General features: G+C 33.3%; 1 protein-coding gene across 1 annotated transcript in view; it reads left to right on the top strand.

The window, feature by feature from the left end:
• Positions 1–13,818, top strand: part of LOC114349452 (centrosomal protein of 104 kDa) — a 44,781-nt gene extending 30,963 nt beyond the window's left edge. The window contains exons 12-13 of the mRNA XM_028299833.2: positions 1,685–1,932; positions 3,255–13,818. Of these exons, the coding sequence (XP_028155634.1) occupies positions 1,685–1,932; positions 3,255–3,409 (403 nt within the window). The 3' untranslated portion in view covers positions 3,410–13,818. The remainder of the gene's footprint in view (positions 1–1,684; positions 1,933–3,254) is intronic.
• The last annotated feature ends 4,984 nt before the right edge of the window (positions 13,819–18,802 follow it).

Genomic DNA, 18,802 nt, shown 5'->3' with positions numbered 1-18,802 from the left:
CATTTTCAATTTCTTTTATACATTCTGTAATATATTTACATTCTGTTATGCATTCTGTTATACATTACAAATTATGTTTATACTTCATGAGTAATTCATTTACTCTTTTTTGTTGAGTACTAGGGAATCTTTCTTGTTGGAGCTTTTACAACGCTGAGCAGATGAGTTGTGAATTATTTAAAATTCTCTCATCTTAATTTCCTCGGCATCGTGTATGATTTATAATTTTTGAAAATCTCGGGAGGTTGTAACCAAAGAAAGTATTCCACCTGTTGTCAATCTAGTGGTACGGGAACGATGTTTATTGTCGTTTTCTGTGCTACTTCGATTGATAACTTACTTTGTTTTTCGGTAGATGGCTCTAGTACATCCGTGACATTTCGTTGTTTGCAATTCGGAAAGGCCCAAAGTGTGATGCCTGGGGAAATTGGAGAGAAGAAGATATGGGACTACTGATGAGGAGCACAAAACCTCCGAAACCGGTATAGACTCTTCTTGCACTTTCCGATTTAACCAGAGTATTATGCAGCTGCTGCATTTTCGTGTTGCAAAGAAATGGAAAATGTTTATACATTTTAATTCATTTACTCTTTTGTTAAGTACTAAGGAATCTTTCTTGTTGGAACTTTTACCACGCTGAGCAGATGGGTTGTGAATTATTTAAAATTCTCTCATCTTAATTTCCTCGGAATCCTGTATGATTTATAATTTTTGAAAATCTCGGGAGGTTGTAACCAAAGAAAGTATTCCACCTGTTGTCAATCTGGTGGTATGGGAACGATATTTATTGTCATTTTCTGTGCTACTTCGATTGATAGCTTATTTTGTCATCTTAAAGTATTTCTGGGCCGTTTTGGAATGCTCATCAGTTCTTGTAGAATTTTGGTGCAACTTCAGCAGTTTCAAATAGTCCTGGAATATTTTATGAGGCTCCAGATGATTATCTATAGCTTAAATTATTTCGACACTGTTTTGGAATATGTACTTCAAATGCTCCCTAGGGCTTTAGCGCAACATGGAGACTCTTTAGCTGATTCAGATCAGACTCTAAATGGTTGATGGGTTTCTGGTAAGAGCTGTCTATAATGTTTCTTTACTGTATTTGAATTTTTTGGTCTTCGGAATGTTCTATTCGTGGAATGTTCTATAGGCCCTAGCAATATTTTATAAGGCTCTAGAGGATTATTTGTAGCCAGCCAGTATTTCTGTACTATACTGTTCTGGAAGGTTTCAAAGGCTCTGGAAGAAATTCAAAGGTGCGTAAACTCATTTTGGGGAACTAAAATAAACTCTTTACATTCCAGGCATTTTTGGCGAACTTCATGGCAGTCTAGTACGTTTAGTAACTGCCAATGGAATGTTTTGAATATCTCTGAAGAATTTTGTGGAAGCTTACAGTCGGAAAAATGAAAGAATACACATGAACGATCACATCAATCACTTATTTTTTATTTGCTATCTTTTTCTATAACAAACGTTTGCTATTTATAGAAAGAGACAGCAAATACAAAATAAGTGATTGATGTAATCGTTCATGGGTATTCTTTCATTTTTCCGAGTGTAGCTATTTCAGAACAGTCCAGGAAGCATTAAACACTCTTTCTGATTTCTTCTGAAAAATATTTTTGCAATACTTGTTCCTAATAAACAGTAACATTTAAATAATAACTGTTTTTAATTTTAGACAATGCATCTTCTGTAAACAATCCGAAACGTCAATATTTTTAATAAACAACTCTATGAACTCCCATTACTGGAGATCGTGTCCAATGTTGATCCGTTGCAAGGAATGCAACCAGGTAGTGGAAGTTTCTACTTTGACGGAACATTTACTTATGGAATGCGACCAGAGGGAGAGTTACTCACAGTGCGCTCATTGCTCAGAGGCTGTCATTATCGAGAAGTACCAGGAACATAAGACGGAATGTAGAGGTATGTAGAATTTAATCTATTATATAAAAATGAACCCCTATTTTCCTATGAATGGACCCCCATTTGGTTAAGAAATTTTTAGACAAATGAAAAGTACTTTATGATCTGTGGATGTCTCGGACAAGGGTAAAATTGGTGCTAATAACAGTAATAAAAGTAGAGTAAGTTATCAATCGAAGTAGCACAGAAAACGACAATAAATATCGTTCCCGTACCACCAGATCGACAACAGGTGGAATACTTTCTTTGGTTACAACCTCCCGAAATTTTCAAAAATTATAAATCATACAGGATCCGAGGAAATTAAGATGAGAGAATTTTAAATAATTCACAACTCATCTGCTCAGCGTGGTAAAAGTTCCAACAAGAAAGATTCCTTAGTACTCAACAAAAGAGAAAATGAATTAAAATGTATAAACATTTTCAATTTCTTTTCAACACGAAAATGCAGCAGCTGCATAATACTCTGGTTAAATCGGAGAGTACAGGAAGAGTCTATACCGGTTTCGGAGGTTTTTTCCTCCTCATCAGTTGTCCCATAAGAAACTGAAAATATTTATACATTTTAATTCATTTACTCTTTTGTTGAGTACTAAGGAATCTTTCTTGTTGGAACTTTTACCACGCTGAGCAGATGGGTTGTGAATTATTTAAAATTCTCTCATCTTAATTTCCTCGGCATCCTGTATGATTTATAATTTTTGAAAATCTCGCAACGTTGTAACCAAAGAAAGTATTCCACCTGTTGCCAATCTGGTGGTATGGGAACGATATTTATTGTCGTTTTCTGTGCTACTTCGATTGATAACTTACTTTGTTTTTCGGTAGATGGCCCTAGTTCATCCGTGACATTTCTTTCTTTGCAATTCGGAAAGGGCCAAAGTGTGGTACGTGGAAGAATCTGAGAGAAGAGGATATGGGACTACTGATGAGGAGGAAAAAACCTCCGAAACCGGTATAGACTCTTCCTGCACTCTCCGATTTAACGTATTATGCAGCTGCTGCATTTTCGTGTTGCAAAGAAATTGAAAATGTTTATACATTAGTAATAAAGTATTTATTACCTTACAAACCCAAAAAACCAGACATCATTTAAATTTTTAAGAAATTGTACATAAAAAGGTATTCGTTTACCTGAAAAATATTCTGTTAAGTGGTATTATTTTATTAAAACGTATTCCTATAAACGGATAAATTTATTAAGGAATAAGTGGAAACGTTTTGTTACCTGAAATTTCTATTCCTTAAACCAAGTTATTTCTATATCCGGTATTTTAATAAACGGGTTCGACTGTACAAAGAAATCTTTTGTTTTGTTGCAGAGTTAGCAGAGAGCTGTAACCGTTGCCCTCTATGCCACGACAACTTCGAAATGGAGGAGAACTCCTGGAGCAATCATCTGATGGGAGAAAAACCTTGCCTGAAGAATCCCAGAATCAAAACGAAGTTGTCAAAGCACGTAAAAATACAAGCTTAGTGTCAGACACTACGCCCAAAAGGGCACACGAAAAGAGAAGACGAATCGTTTACATACATTCACCTCACGTGCTGCTTTAAGTGTGATACAAAATTAAAAGTTTCGACGTTTCGGTTCACGTAAATTTGTGATTTTCAGAGTCCAGTTGTAATCATTATTCATTAAAATATTTCGAAAGTTTCATCGTACTTGAATAGAAATTTTGTCCAGTTTTGAGATTCTACAACCGTTTACAATTTCAGAAATTAGTAACAGGTATTAAATCCAACAGAAAACAGGAAAAGAATTCACAGAGTCATAATTTTACCAAAAATCCCGGTACAGTTTGTCAAAATTTGAAATGACTTCAATGAAAATATTTTAATAGACTTGTCCTCTTGATGTAAGCTTGAAGAAACTTTGACATGCAAACTACGTTAAAAATCACGTAATCGAGTCCCGGAGTTCATCCATCTCTTTCTCTCCAAATACTTTCTCCGTCTGCCTCTGCGCCGACGGGAAAATTTTAGAAAGTTCACGATCTTCAGAAAGATCCACTACGATCAAGATCAGAGTCCTTCTTCATACAGCCCTCCGCTAGTTTATCCATTCTTCCTACCATTTTGTGATGGTTTCTGGTCTTTATTCTGTCTTCTCTTGATTACTTTTGCCGTGTGTTTTGACTCCCTCTTTCACCTGCAGGTTTATTGGTGGTACCCGGGCTATAACTTGTCGGGCTACCCTTAGAGTCATTCTATAGGCACATACGATCCTTAAAATGGTTTTTCTTTGGCCCTTCTGTAAAATTTGTGTATATAGACAAGGCGAAAACGGCGGGTTCGTTGGCAAAAATATTCCCATAAGATTTTTTTGCATAATCACATTCGTGAGACACCCCAGAATAAGGTTCAAGAAGTCGCCCACGCGAAAAGTGGTCCAAATTTTTTTAAAGAATTTTTTTAAACAAATTGCAGAAATCAATGTTTTTGGCCCGGACAATTTTTTTGGACCATTCTGGAAAAAAGGTCTTTTGTAATTGTTCTCTAGAGTTGATCGTTTTCGAGTTATATGCAATTTAAAATTTGAAAAACGCGAAAATGGCCATTTTTTAGACTTAATAACTCAGTTAAAAATTATTATTATGAAAGTCAGAAAGTGACTAAATTAAAGTTTAAAGTCCCCCTACATGATCCTGAAGAAATTTGTGTCATTAAATTATTACTAAGCTGTTATTTTTAGTTATTAACAATGAGCGGTAAGATCGTATTGCCGCGGCTGTAAATGTGAGTGCGAGTAAGATGCACCATTGACTGTCGCAATGGCATCTCTCTCGCACTCACCATTGACGGCCGCCTAATACGTGCATGGTGCTCATTATTATTACTTAATAAAAATATCAGCTTAGTAATAAAATAATGACAAATATTCCTTTAGGATCTCGTAGGTGGAGGGCTTTACATTTTGATTTAGTCACTTTCTGACTTTCATAATAATAATTTTAACCGAGTTATTAAGCCTTGAAAATGGCCATTTTCATTTTTTTCAATTTCAAATTGCTTATAACTCGAAAACGATCTTTAACGAAAAATTTTAAGAGACCTTTTTTATCCAGAATGGTGCAAAAAACCTAAAAAAAATCTGTTCTGTCCGAAAATATTGATTTTTGCAATTAGATTAAAAAAATTGTTAAAAAAATTTGGACCACTTTTCACGTGGGCGACTTTTTGAACCTTATTCTGGGATGTCTCACGAATGTGATTATGCAAAAAAATCTCATGGGAATATTTTTTCCAACGAACCCGCCGTTTTCTCCTTGTCTAATACTCCACTTCCAGTAGGTACATCTCATTCAGCCGTTTGCCTATTCATTGTCGTCACCGCCAGCGTGACATTTATATGGTCGAGCTTCAGACCAATACGGTAGTTTTAAAACGCTCTACAATCAGTTTTGAACCGGTTTAAAACATTATAAGTAAGAACATCTGATTTTTAATGCGCACGAGTGCGAAACTTTAGTTTTGTAGATCAAATACTTGTGCACTAACTCATTCTTTGATGATGGTTGGAAATTATAACAGTGAATTCTTTTCTGCTGGAAGTGCACTAGTTGTTAAGTAGTTTGACACATTTAAACATTCCGTAATATCATTAGATTCTAAAATGCAACCCATTCCACTCATAGAGATATTTCGTCCACATATTTAATGCAATTGTAACGCTCAAATCGATTTATTTGAGATTATTGTTAATGTTATATTATACAGGGTCTAAAATGTTGTCTTTTGCAGCTATTCTCGATTAACTGTTGGTAAATATGTTGTTTGAGTTATTTCACAATGTGATTGTTTAGTTTAGTGTTAATATTAGTTTTCTGAATAAATTTCAAAATAAAATCTAACCTAACTTAACCTTAAAAATACGTTGTTATTTATATAAGAATTTTGACTATATTCAACTGACAAAGCTCTACTCCAGACTTTATCAATACATAATTACAATCTGAATCTCTTAATGGATCAATTGTGGAGTATAGCTCGACATTGATTCATTATTTCTAAAATTAGCTCATTGTTTAATCTCAAATATTCATCATTCATATCCGCATTAAACAGTATATATTTATCACCCCGCATATCCCATGAACGCAATTTGTTATTATATTTACACAGTGCGGGCTACTAATTTCGTTAACTAATTGCAAATCGTAAACAATAATTCGGGCAATTGCATATTAAGTTTTCTGACTAAATAAAATCCTTTGTCAAACGCGTGGGTTGACCCAATTCATCTTGCCGCTAATAAAGAGTATACATTAGAATCATTCTTACGAGTCAATCCAACGAGTCAAGATGTGCTTTTAAATACATTCAGTCGAGTCAATTCGAACAGTAAAGATGTGCCTTTAGAATTCCTTCGATTCACTTCAAACAATCAACATGTAGTCTCAAATGATTATCAATTCAATCATCAAACGAATCGGCCAGTAAAGCAGTGTCACTAAGTAGACATTTAAGGTCTACCGGGTAGAGAGTGTAGTTAGAGAAATAAAGTACCATCTTTAATTTGGTGTTTCACTAAGAGCGACAGATCCTAGAGCTGAGTCGGAGATCATACATGGTCCTTCGAGCCGGATGAAGCATACCTTTTCCCTAACTGAACTTTGTCTTGATTTAAATTCTGATTCAGATTTAATTTTGATATTATTACATGAGGTGTTGCAGTTTGAGGATTAATGAGTTGTTCAAAGACTATTGTCTTCACATCACACATAACATTAAATTATTGTTATGTTATAAATATCTTATCATCATTTTATTGTGGCTGCTTTACTGTCGTCTTGTTTGGAGCTAGTTTTTTCGCCGGGCAATATGTTTAATCTCAAACATTCAATTTTCATATTCGATATTAAACAATATTTTATCACCCCGTATATCACATGAACGCAATTTGTTATTGTATAATTACATGTGCGGGTTTCTAATTTAGTTCACTTATTGCAAGTCGTAAACAATATTTTTGGGCAATTGCATATTAATTTGATGACTAAATAAAAACCTTTGTTTAATAGTCGCGTGGGCTATGACCCAATTCATCTTGTCGCAAAAAAGAGTGTACATTAGAATCATTCTTTCGACTCAATTCAACCAGTCAAGATGTGCTTTTAAATGCATTCTCTCGAGTCAATTCGAACAGTAAAGCCTGTAACATTTCTTCGATTCACTTCAAACAATCAACATGTAGCATCATCAATTATTATCAGTTCAACCGTCAAACGAATCGGGCAGTAAAGCAGCGTCATTAAGTAGACATTTAAGGTCTCCGGGGTTTAGAGCTGAACCGATTTTCTACACTCATGTTTAAAAATTTTCGTCCTAAAAAATTAGTTTAAAAGTGTTTTTAAATTGGCTCAACTGGTTTTTAACTAGGATTTGTGACTGCTGGAAAAACATCGGTTTTCGGTTATACCTGTCTTTTTACTTACGGTTTAACCTGGCGGTTATAACTGGTAAAATACCGGTAATTCCAAAAACAGGTGCTCGATTTTTTTAAATCAATAGCCAATTGGCTCCGTGCGTCTCCCCTCTACGTACAGTCACGTGATACGCTGTCAGATTTTGTAAGGACGTTTTAACATTGAGTCTTATGGGATTATTTTGTTAAACTTGAATATTTTATTTTGTAGTGATAATAACCGAATACAATTGTTAGAATTCATTAGTTATTAATTTATACTGTAATTTATAGTGCAACAAAATATTTTCTTTTTCGTTAATAAATATTTATTGACATAAACTGCGATAGTGAGGTTATGCATACAAAATCAAACTGATAATCAATATTGGAAAGTGAAGAATTTATAGTGCGTTTTTATTTTCTGTTTGTATTAATACATAATATCACTAGAGTGACACGACATTTTTTTAAATGTCTCATTTAAACATACACAAAGCGTCCTTATAAAATTTCAAAAAACCGCCACCATGAGCAGGTCGGTCGATTTTGCTTTGACACTTTGTTAACGCTGGGAGCGAATACCCAATAATAGGTGTTACATGTTACATTTACATTGCACTTTAGTTTGTGATACTCTATTCGAATCGATATAAATATTATCGATATCGATACTATCGAAATAATATATCGATACCGAAGTAATCAATCGATATAAAAACGGTGTTGGCGTGTATTGGGTACTGTGGTGGAAAGGGGAATTGGTATTTGGAACTAGCCATTGGGATCGAACATAGAAATCAGTCGTCAGGTCAGTGTTGTCAAATCGCTTTCGGTTTCAGTCAGCTTAAGATTTCTCCTTTGTCCGCACGGGTGCAAAAAATTTCCTCATTTTTCTGAAGTGATTATTTTTTTCAGAGGTAAATTATTCGGTTTTTCACCAGTTATTACCTTTAAAAGAAAAAACCGGTTATAACCGGGACAAAAATCTGGAAAAACCGATTATTGCAGAGTGAAAAACCGGTCTTAGGTTATAACAGGAAAGTTTGTTCCATCCATACCATCGGAGCAACTTAACCCTTTAATTAATTTAAAAATACACTGCGCGTCAAAGAAAACCAGTCATCCACAAAATGAGTCATTTTTGATGTCTCGAATTTCCTAAACCTCTTGTCCGATTTAAGTGATTTTTTTAATATCTTATAGCCTTATTCTTTAACAATATTCATGTAATAATATTGTCGCTAGACAAGTAAATTTTCATTGTATACCGCGTGTACCAATCAAAATGTGATTTTTTTTAAAGTTCAGCACATCCTGTGGAATATTATAGCATATATAAAATACTGAAATTAAAACCCAACTATAGCCTCAGGTTTTCTTAACATTCTATTTTTTGATTCATTCTCTTGTGTTGGATAATAGAAAAAGTTAGGTACTTTAACAACTAGTCATGCTATTTATCAATACAGAGTGTTTCTAAATAAGTGCGACAAACTTTTAGGGGTAATTCTCCATGAAAAAATAACGACCGTTTGCTTTATAAACATATATTCGCAAATGCTTTGTCACAGTATAAAGAGGGACAGTAGAACCACTCTCCGAAAAATTGGAAGTAAAATCTGTAGTCAGGCATGGCGACCGCGCAATGTTAGCAGTCGCTTTTGTCCCACTCTCGCATTGCTATTCGCATAGAAACGTACGGCTTTTAACAGGGAAAACCCGCATCCACCACTGGTGAATTACCAATTGCGTACTGCCGGTGTTACTTCCTGAGATCAAAACGCCGACAGAAGAGTGATTTTACTGTGGAACCTCTATATACTGTGGCTTCGTTTCCGAGATACGGGATGTTGAATTTTTTTCTTACAAACTAACGATTTATATATTGCTCTAAACCGGTTGAGATGTGCAAATGAAATTTGGTACATTTTAAAAGGTAGTTATTGCGTATTTTCAACGAAATCTTTTCGTTTATAAATTTGCAAAAGTCTGTGTGTTATTGCGTTGCCGCTCCTGAAATACTTAGAGCAGATGTATCGATGGAGTCTTATGTAGTTTTGTCTTCTGAATCCAAATCTGAAAACGGCATTTCGATATCTCTAACCATCTTCGAGATAATCGACCTCAAAATCTAAAATGTGACGTCACAACCCGGTTATTTCCTACCACGCACTAAACGTCAGCTGAAATCTTTGATTAGGAAGTAGGCAAATGTTATTATTTACCATAGAGTTAAATTTGAGTTTGACACTTCGTGAATGTCAAACTAACTTTTAAATTATTTAGCTATTAATAAAATATAAATGACATTTTATAGTGAATTTAATTATTATATAAAATAATAAATGTATAAAAATAAATTTATTATAAATTAATAAATGAAAAATAGTTTCTGTCCTTGTGGGATTGGTACTCACCGGAGGGACCGCAGACGTTCGGAAACAATTAGCGTCTCTTTGCAAAGACAATGACATCGACTTTGCAAAGTAACAAGACACTTACTCAACACACACACTACACATTACTCCCCTGACTTAGTGATAAGTTATACAATTACGTGGCTAAAGGTTCTAGTTCTAAACCAAAGCCAGAATCAGAGAAAAAAAATGTATAAAAATACAATTTGAGTATATTTTGAAAGCAATAAATACATATTATACTATATTAATAATGAATCAGTAGAAACGATTATATTTAAATTTGGTAAATTATAACTCCACTCGACCAGCGCACGACCACACAACTCGAAACACAAGTACGCAAATACGGTTGCGTGAAGCGTGGCGCAAAGCCGTGGAATTTACGAGACTCGCTCGGTCTGTAGATCCAAGTAAAGTTCATCAGTAAAAAGTATCTTTATCATGTATGTAGGTATTATTTATTTCACAATATTGGAAAATTGTTATTTAAAATGTGGTTTGGAATAAAAAAGTATGTTCTGATATATGAAATTACATCCTTTTAATGGAAAAAAATATTTGACGAATTTTCTCAAATTATGGATACCAACATCATTTTCATTTATAACTCTTGTATTTTTAATTTGACGAAGAAAAGTTATTCTTCATAAAAATCTCTTCTTGGTCTAAGATTTATGATGCAACCATCATGAATCAAATTTTATTAATTTTATACGAGGTATGTAAAAAAATATGAATTTCGAGTAAAGTATCTTTATAGTTCACAACATGTAAATTAGAATGATATACTTGCACATTAAAACATAATTTTTAATTATAAACAGCTTTCCGTAATAGCAATTTTCTATATTATGAATTTAAATACGTATATAAACCAAGTTTTCGTTATTATAATGCTCGCATTTTCAGCTTGTTTGACATTCAATTAAGAATTTTATATTCATCCTTGGGGTGCATACGGGTAATATGAGCCTTATGTGCACCATATATGAATATCTTCTTCTTAAGGTGCCTATTCGTTCCGGATGTTGGCGATCAGCATGGCTATCCTAACTTTACTTGCTGCTATTCTGAACAGTCCGGTTGTCGATGTATTAAAGGTTTTGAAGCCAAGATATTCTACTTCTCCCTGGTCCTCTCTTTCCAAATACCTTGCCTTGAAGAATGAGTTGCAACAAGCCATATCTCTGTTCATTCCTCATATCATGACCAAGATATTCTAGTTTGCGCTTTTTGATTGTGTTAATAATCTCGCATTCCTTGTCTATTCTACGTAGAACCTTAACATTAGTCACACGATCCACCCACGAAATTCTCAAAATGCGCCTGTAACACCACATCTCGAATGCCTCGAGTTTTCTTAAAGAAGCCTCGGAACGTGTCCAGGCCTCTATCCGTATAATAACATAGAAAATACATAGCATCTTCATCATTATGAACGCTGATCTCGCTTTTCCTATGCGTTGTTTTATTTCACTTGCGTGGTCCCACTGGCTGTTTATGTTGGTACCAAGGTATGTGTAGCTGTCGACCCTGTCAATTAGTTGTTGGTTAACCAAAAGCTGTGTATTTAAAATTTCGCGCTTACTGACTACCATGTACTTTTTTTTTCGTATTGAGATCAAGTCATGATGAATATAAAATTCTTAATTATTCTTCTTCTACGGCACTACAGCCCAAATTGAGCCTTGGCCTCCTTTATTTTTTGCCTCCACCCTTGCCTGTCTGTGGCTGCTCTTCTCCATACACGGACTCCTAAAAGGGCTTGTGCGTCGCTGTTTACTGTGTCTTCCCAGCGCTTTCGTGGCTTCCCAACCGGTCTCTTTCCTTGCATTCTAGCATTCAGTGCTCGTTTTGGTAGCCTATCCTCTCCCATTCTTATCACATGTCCGGCCCATTGCAATCTTTGTAATCTAATGAAGTCTGACAGGGGCGTTTCCTTATAAAGTTGATAAAGCTCGTTGTTGTATCGACTTCTGAAGATTCCGTTTTCCCTCACAGGTCCTAGTATTCTCCTAAGTACTTTCCTTTCGAATGTGTCGAGTTTGTTTTTGGATGTTTCTTTCAGCACCCAGACTTCACTGCCATAGCATGTTATTGGTCGAATTAAGGTTTTATAGATTCTCATCTTTGTATTTCGGTGGACACTTTTTGACCGAAATATATGGGAGAGGGCAAAATAAGCTCTGTTTGCCTGCGTTATTCTCTTCCTTATTTCTCCATCTTCTGATCCGTCGGCATATATTTCTACTCCCAGGTATGTAAACTTTTCAACCGTTTCAATGTCATCTTCATGTATAATGTTTTCTGGGACTATATTTCTTCTCGTCTGAGTCATTATTTTTGTTTTTTCTGTGTTAATTTCCAGACCTAGCATTTTTGTTTGTGTTTTTAACTCTGCATATGTTTCCTGTGCTCCTGTTGATGTTCTACTCATAATATTAATATCATCAGCATAAGCGGCCAGTTGAACCGTTCGGTTGGTCAGTAGATTTCCTCGTCCAGTTTGCATTTGCCTAACCGCATACTCCAGTGCCAGGTTAAACAATGTTGGGGCCAGCCCATCTCCCTGTTTTAGTCCCTGCGAAATGTTAAAAAAGTCTGTCCGGTGGTTTTGTATTCGTACACATGCCTGAGTTTCATACATTGTGGCTTTAATGAGTCTTATTAACTTGTGTGGTATTGCCAATTCAGCCAATATATAGTATAGTTTGTTCCTTTTGACTGAGTCGTATGCCTGTTTGAAGTCTACAAACACGTTGTGAACATCAATATCGTGTTCCCATGCTTTGCTCAAGATCTGTTTTACTGTGAATATTTGATCCAGTGTCGATCTTCCCCGTCGGAAGCCCGTCTGATACTCTCCAATAATATTTTCTGCTAGTGGTTGGAGCCGCTGGTTTATAATATACGTGAGGACTTTATATGCTGTACATAGTAGAGAGATTCCACGGTAGTTTTTGCACTGGAGTTTGTCTCCTTGTTTATAGATCGGGCATACTATACTTTTCTTCCAGTCGTCGGGTATTTTCTCTTCTTGCCATACGTCTCTGATGAGCGCGTGGATGTGACTTGCTAGGTGGTCGCCACCTACCTTATATAGTTCTGCTGGTATTTCATCAACTCCCGGAGCTTTATTGTTTTTCTGGGCCTTAATGGCTTCGAAAACTTCCTCTATGGTTGGAGCTTCTACTCCATTCTCTTCTACGTAGATCTTAATTCTTAATTGTATGTCAAAAAATAACTACCTCTTAAAACCTACTAAATTTCATTTGCATATCTTAACAGGTTTTAAAGCAATAAATATATCGTTAGTTTGTAAGAAAAAAATTATCATCTCGTATCTCGGAAACGAAACATTTGCGGATATATGTTTATAAAGCAAACGGTCATTATTTTTTCATGCAGAATTACCCCTAAAAGTTTGTCGCACCTATTTAGAAACACCCTGTACTGATAGCGAACACAGCCAGTTGTTAAAGTACCTAACTTTTTTATGAGAATGAATCAAAAACAGAATGAAAACCTGAGGCTATAGTTGGGTTTTAATTTCAGTATTTTATAAATGCTAGAATATTCCACAGGGTGATGCGAACTTTGAGAAAAAATACAATTGGATTGGTACACCCGGTATACAATGACAATTTACCTGTCTAGCAACAATATTATTACAGCGATATTGTTAAACAATAAGGCTATAATATATTAAAAATCACTTAAATCTGACAAGAGGTTTAGGAAATACGAGACATCAAAAATGGTCCATTTTGTGGGTGGCCCGTTTTCTCTGACGCGCAGTGTATAAAAATAGAGAAAAATCAACTAACGAAAGTTACCTGGGGTAGAGTAATGTCCATCAAATATAGAAACACCCTGCAGATGATTTTTGAGTAAAACGTGTGAAATATAATTCGAAAAATCGAATTCACTGATCTTCAAGTAAAGTGTGATCTGTAAACTATGTGCAATATTTTAATACTTTTACTTTTTCATTGTAACTATTCACTTATATTTATGAATGTATATATTTTGACAATATACTATTACCAATATGAACACCTCTTTTATTAATAAGTTCATCTTATCCAACAATAAAATACTGAAAACTTTTTAAACATTTCCACAACATTGAATACAATTAATTGTCACCGTAGATGTTTTAAACCATAATATTACAAATCCAATGATTACATCTTAAATATATCTTCTTGAAATTTGCATAAATCTTCGGTGACTGCCCAAAAACTTACATCGGTCAAATTGGTAGAACTTCTAACAAACGTATAGCAGAGCATAAAAGAGCTTTCAATAATAGCAAAATAGAGTCTACGTACGCATAGAGTAACAAAAAAGAGATAGAATAAATAACATAGAGATTAAGAAAATAATGAGAATGAACTCAGATATAATAGACTACATAGAACAGAACAGATTAACCTGGTACGGACATGTCAGAAGGAGCAGACCAGAATCGTTTGATAAATAAAGTAACAGAATAGAGCCCGATAGAAAGAAGGAAGAGAGGCAAACCAGAAGATCTTTTAGAGAAGAAGTGCACGAAGCAATGGAAAAAAAATCTGTAGGAAGGAGACTAGCAAAACAGAAAGAACTGGAAAGAACGGTTGAGTGAAGGAACATAGTAAAAACTGTGGAAATCCTTATAGTCCAGAAAGCCACTGCGCATCCGCTAGGAAAAATATTCTAATTCGGATTTTTTGCACAATCTTACTCAAAAAGGACTCCTTTTAACAAATTTGCATGTTGCCAGGACCAAAAGGTGGTCAAAAATTTTCTAAACGTTTTTTTTTTGTTTTTTTCCTACAATTATTTTTTTTGCATGAAAAAAAGTTTTTTTTAGGTTTTTTGGAACATTCCAAACAGAAAAGGTCTTTAGTGACTTTTCTCTAAAAATGATAGTTTTTGACATATAAGCGATTAAAAATTGAAAAATTGCGAAATCGGCCATTTTGAACCCTCAAAAACTACGTGAAAAACTGAAAATTTGAATGTTGCCAAGGCAGGTAGATATTCTTTAAATATCGATTGATGAAATCCCGAAGAGTTTTTTGCAATACAATATCCAAAACTCCTTTGTTTTTTAATTGCTAATCAAGCGTGCGCGACACTATTTTCCACCGACAGTATGGTGCAAATGAAAGGAATAAATTCGTTATTTCGTAAACCGGTGACTTTAAGGAAAAATCCCGAAACGGGTCGATTTTTATTTTTAAGTTATGATATTGTGGCATATATGGTATACTAGTGACGTCATCCATCTGGACGTGGTGACGTAATTGACGATTTTTTGAAATGAGAATAGGGGTAGAGTGCTAGCTCATTTGAAAGATTCTTCAATTCGCTATTCAGTAATATAAACATTTACATAATTATTTATACAGGGTGTCCAAAATTTTTTTATTAAATTAAAGTATTTGACAAAAAAAAGTAGAAGGACACCCTGTATAAATAATTATGTAAATGTTTACATTACTGAATAGAGAATTGAAGAACATTTCAAGTGAGCTACCACACGACCCCTATTCTCATTTAAAAAAATCATCGATTACGTCATCACGCCCATACGGATGACGTCACTAGTATACCATATATGCCACAATATCATAACTTAAAAATAAAAATCGACCGGTTTCGGGATTTTTCCTTAAAGTCGCAGGTTTACGAAATAACGAATTTTTTCCTTTCATTTGCATCATACTGTCGCGTGGAAAGTAGTGTCGCGCACGCTTGATTAGCAATTAAAAAACAAAGGAGTTTTGAATATTGTATTGCAAAATACTCTTCGGGATTTCATTGATCGATGTTTAAAGAATATCACCCTACCTTGGCAACATTAAAATTTTTACTTTTTCACATAGTTTTTGAGGGTTAAAAATGGCCGATTTCGCAATTTTTCAATTTTTAATCGCTTATATGTCAAAAACTATCATTTTTAGAGAAAAGTCACTAAAGACCTTTTCTGTTTGGAATGATCCAAAAAACCTAAAAAAACTTTTTTCAATGCAAAAAAAATAATTTTAGGAAAAAAACAAAAAAAAACGTTTAAAAATTTTTTGACCACCTTTTGGTCCTGGCAACATGCGAATTTGTTAAAAGGGGTCATTTTTGAGTAAGATTGTGCAAAAAATCCGAATTAGAATATTTTTCCTAGCGGATGCGCAGTGGCTTGCTGGACTATTAGTATATATAAAACCTATTAACACCTGTTAGTCTGGGCTGATTATCGGAGAATAGGCCATTTTTGGGAAAAGTTATTTACCAACAATTTTATTGCTGAAATCGAAGCTTATGATTATATACATTAATAATATAGGTATGAAAAGTCCGCAGATAGTGTGCTACTTTTTTTATTAACAAAATGGCGCCCCCAAATCGTGTTTTTTTCAATTTTTACTCCATAGCTCCGAACATTGTAACTCTACACCAAAAACACCCTAATAAAAATTCACCGAAATTAAATTCTGCATAAAGACATGTTTTTACCGATCTGCTCCGACGAAAAGTTTCCTCGGAAAATGCGGGTTTTCCCAACAAAATCTTTAAATTTCAAATAAAGTTTTAGATAAGAAAATATTTACCAATAGTTAAATAACTCGGTGATATAAAAGATTTCTTGGTTTAGATTATAGTTTCAGAAGCCGGTGAAAATTAAACGAATATTTTAGCAACAATTCAATTGTTAATTAATAATTTACGGTCGCAATAATAACCAAAGTATTTATGATACATTGATCAAACTTTGAAATCTTATAAATATAAGATGCCTATTTAATATTTTGTCAACAAAATATAAATTTTTAATTTTTTTGAATAATCTTTAAAAATGTTTAAAAAAATAGTTATAAACAAATTAACGTTTCTCAGAAAGTTTTTATTATATTCTAATTTTAAAAAATAGGTAAAACGCGTATTTCAAAGATCTTGAAAATGAATGCTTTAAAACTTTTTTGCAACCATTTTCAAAAAAGTTATGAAGTAGCAAAATAAACATACGATTACTATGTTGTTTATATATTTTTTTAATTCTTTCAAAGCGTAAAAGTGAGTTTAAAGTACAAGCTAATTACTTACAAAAAATATCGATTATTAGTTTAACGGTTATATTGTAATTAAAGATTATAAATATATTTTTTTGTAATTTACACGCGCGAAAGCAGACTAATACAGTACCGTAGCTATAGTCTGTTCGCTAAACTCAGACGCAACTGGCTACATATTTTAGTCGATATTTTTTTTGTTTTTTGCCAATTTTGTAAAAATTGGCGAAATTACTAACTATTTAATGATTATTAACTATTTAGTAATTATTTTTTGTCAATTTTACTAAAATTGGCAAAATTACCGACTAAAATATCTAGAAAGTTGCGTCTGAGTTTAGCGAACAGACTATAATAACATTTTCACTCGAAGCGACAACCGCCCGCGACGTACAGTAGTTAATAAATAAAATTAAGCTTCGGCTCTGTATCAAGCCCATTTTCGCGCTAAAAATTACAAAAAAAACCATTTTTAACCTTTGATTAATATATAACCATTGAACTAATGTTTGATATTTTTTGAGAGTAATTAGTTTGTACCATAAACTCATTTTTAAGCTTTGAAACAATTAAAACAAATTATAAAAAACGGAGTAATCGTATGTTTATTTTGCTGTTTCATAACTTTTTTGCAAATGGTTGGAAAAATTTTTTAAGGCATTCGTTTTCAAGACCTTTGAAATACGCATTTTAAGCAGTTTTAAAATTATAATATAATAAACAATTTCTGAGAAATGTTAATTTGTTTATACCTATTTTTGTTAAACATTTAAAGCTTATGCAAAAAAATGGAAAATTTATATTTTGCCGACAAAATATTAAATAGGCATCACATCTTTATAATCTTTCTAAGTTTAATCAATGTTTCATGATTATTTTAGTTTTTATTGCGACTGTAAATTATTAATTAACAATTGAATTGTTGCTAACATATTTGTTTAATATTCACCGGCTTCTGCAGTTATAATCTATACCAAGAAAGCTTTTATTTCACCAAGTTATTTAATTATTGATAAATAGTTACTTGCCCAAAAAATTTGTTTGAAAATTCGAGATTTTGTTGGGAAAACCCACATTTTCCGAGGAAAATTTTCGTCGGAGCAAATCGGGAAAAACATGCCTCTATGTAGAATTAAATTGGGGTGAATTTTTATTTGAGTGTTTTTGGTGTAAAGTTAAAATCTTCGGAGTTATAGACCAATAATTGAAAACAACACGATTTGGGGGCGCCATTTTGTTAATAAAAAAAGTAGCACGCTATCTGCGGACTTTACATAGCTATATTATTAATATATAGGATCATAATATTCGATTTCAATAATAAAATTGCTGGTAAATAACCTTTCTTTGTACTTTACTAATTAGAGCAAAGTATTATAACTATTTTTTTTTTCAAAATTTAAAGATTATGCGAAAAACTAAAAATTTATATTTTGTCGATAAAATATTAAATAAGCATATCATCTTTATAATCTTTATAAGTTTGATCAATGTATCATGATTATTTTGGTTATTATTGCGATCGTAAATTGTTAATTAACAATTGAATTCTTGCTAAAATATTCGTTTAATTTTCACCAGCTTCTGGAATTACAATCTATACCAAGAAAGCTTTGATCTCACTAAGTTATTTAATTATTGATTAATAATTAATTATTTATATGGGAAATAAGCCACAATTAAAATGAAAAAAAATAGAAAAATGCCACAAGGAAATAGCTTCAGAACAAAAATATTGATTAATAATTACTTACCTAAAACTTTATTTGAAAATTAGAGATTTTGTTGGGAAAACCCGCATTTTCCGAGGAAAATTTTCGTCGGAGCAAATCGGGAAAAACATATCTCTATGCAGAATTTAATTGCGGTGAATTTTTATTTGAGTGTTTTTGATGTAAAGTTAAAATCTTTGGAGTTATAGAGCAAAAATTGAAAAAACACGATTTTCGGGCGCCATTTTGTTTATAAAAAAAGTAGCACACTAT

The sequence above is a fragment of the Diabrotica virgifera genome, chromosome 6 (assembly GCF_917563875.1).
Source record: "Diabrotica virgifera virgifera chromosome 6, PGI_DIABVI_V3a".
Lineage (NCBI taxonomy): Eukaryota > Metazoa > Arthropoda > Insecta > Coleoptera > Chrysomelidae > Diabrotica > Diabrotica virgifera.
This window is presented reverse-complemented; position numbering and strand designations above follow the sequence as displayed.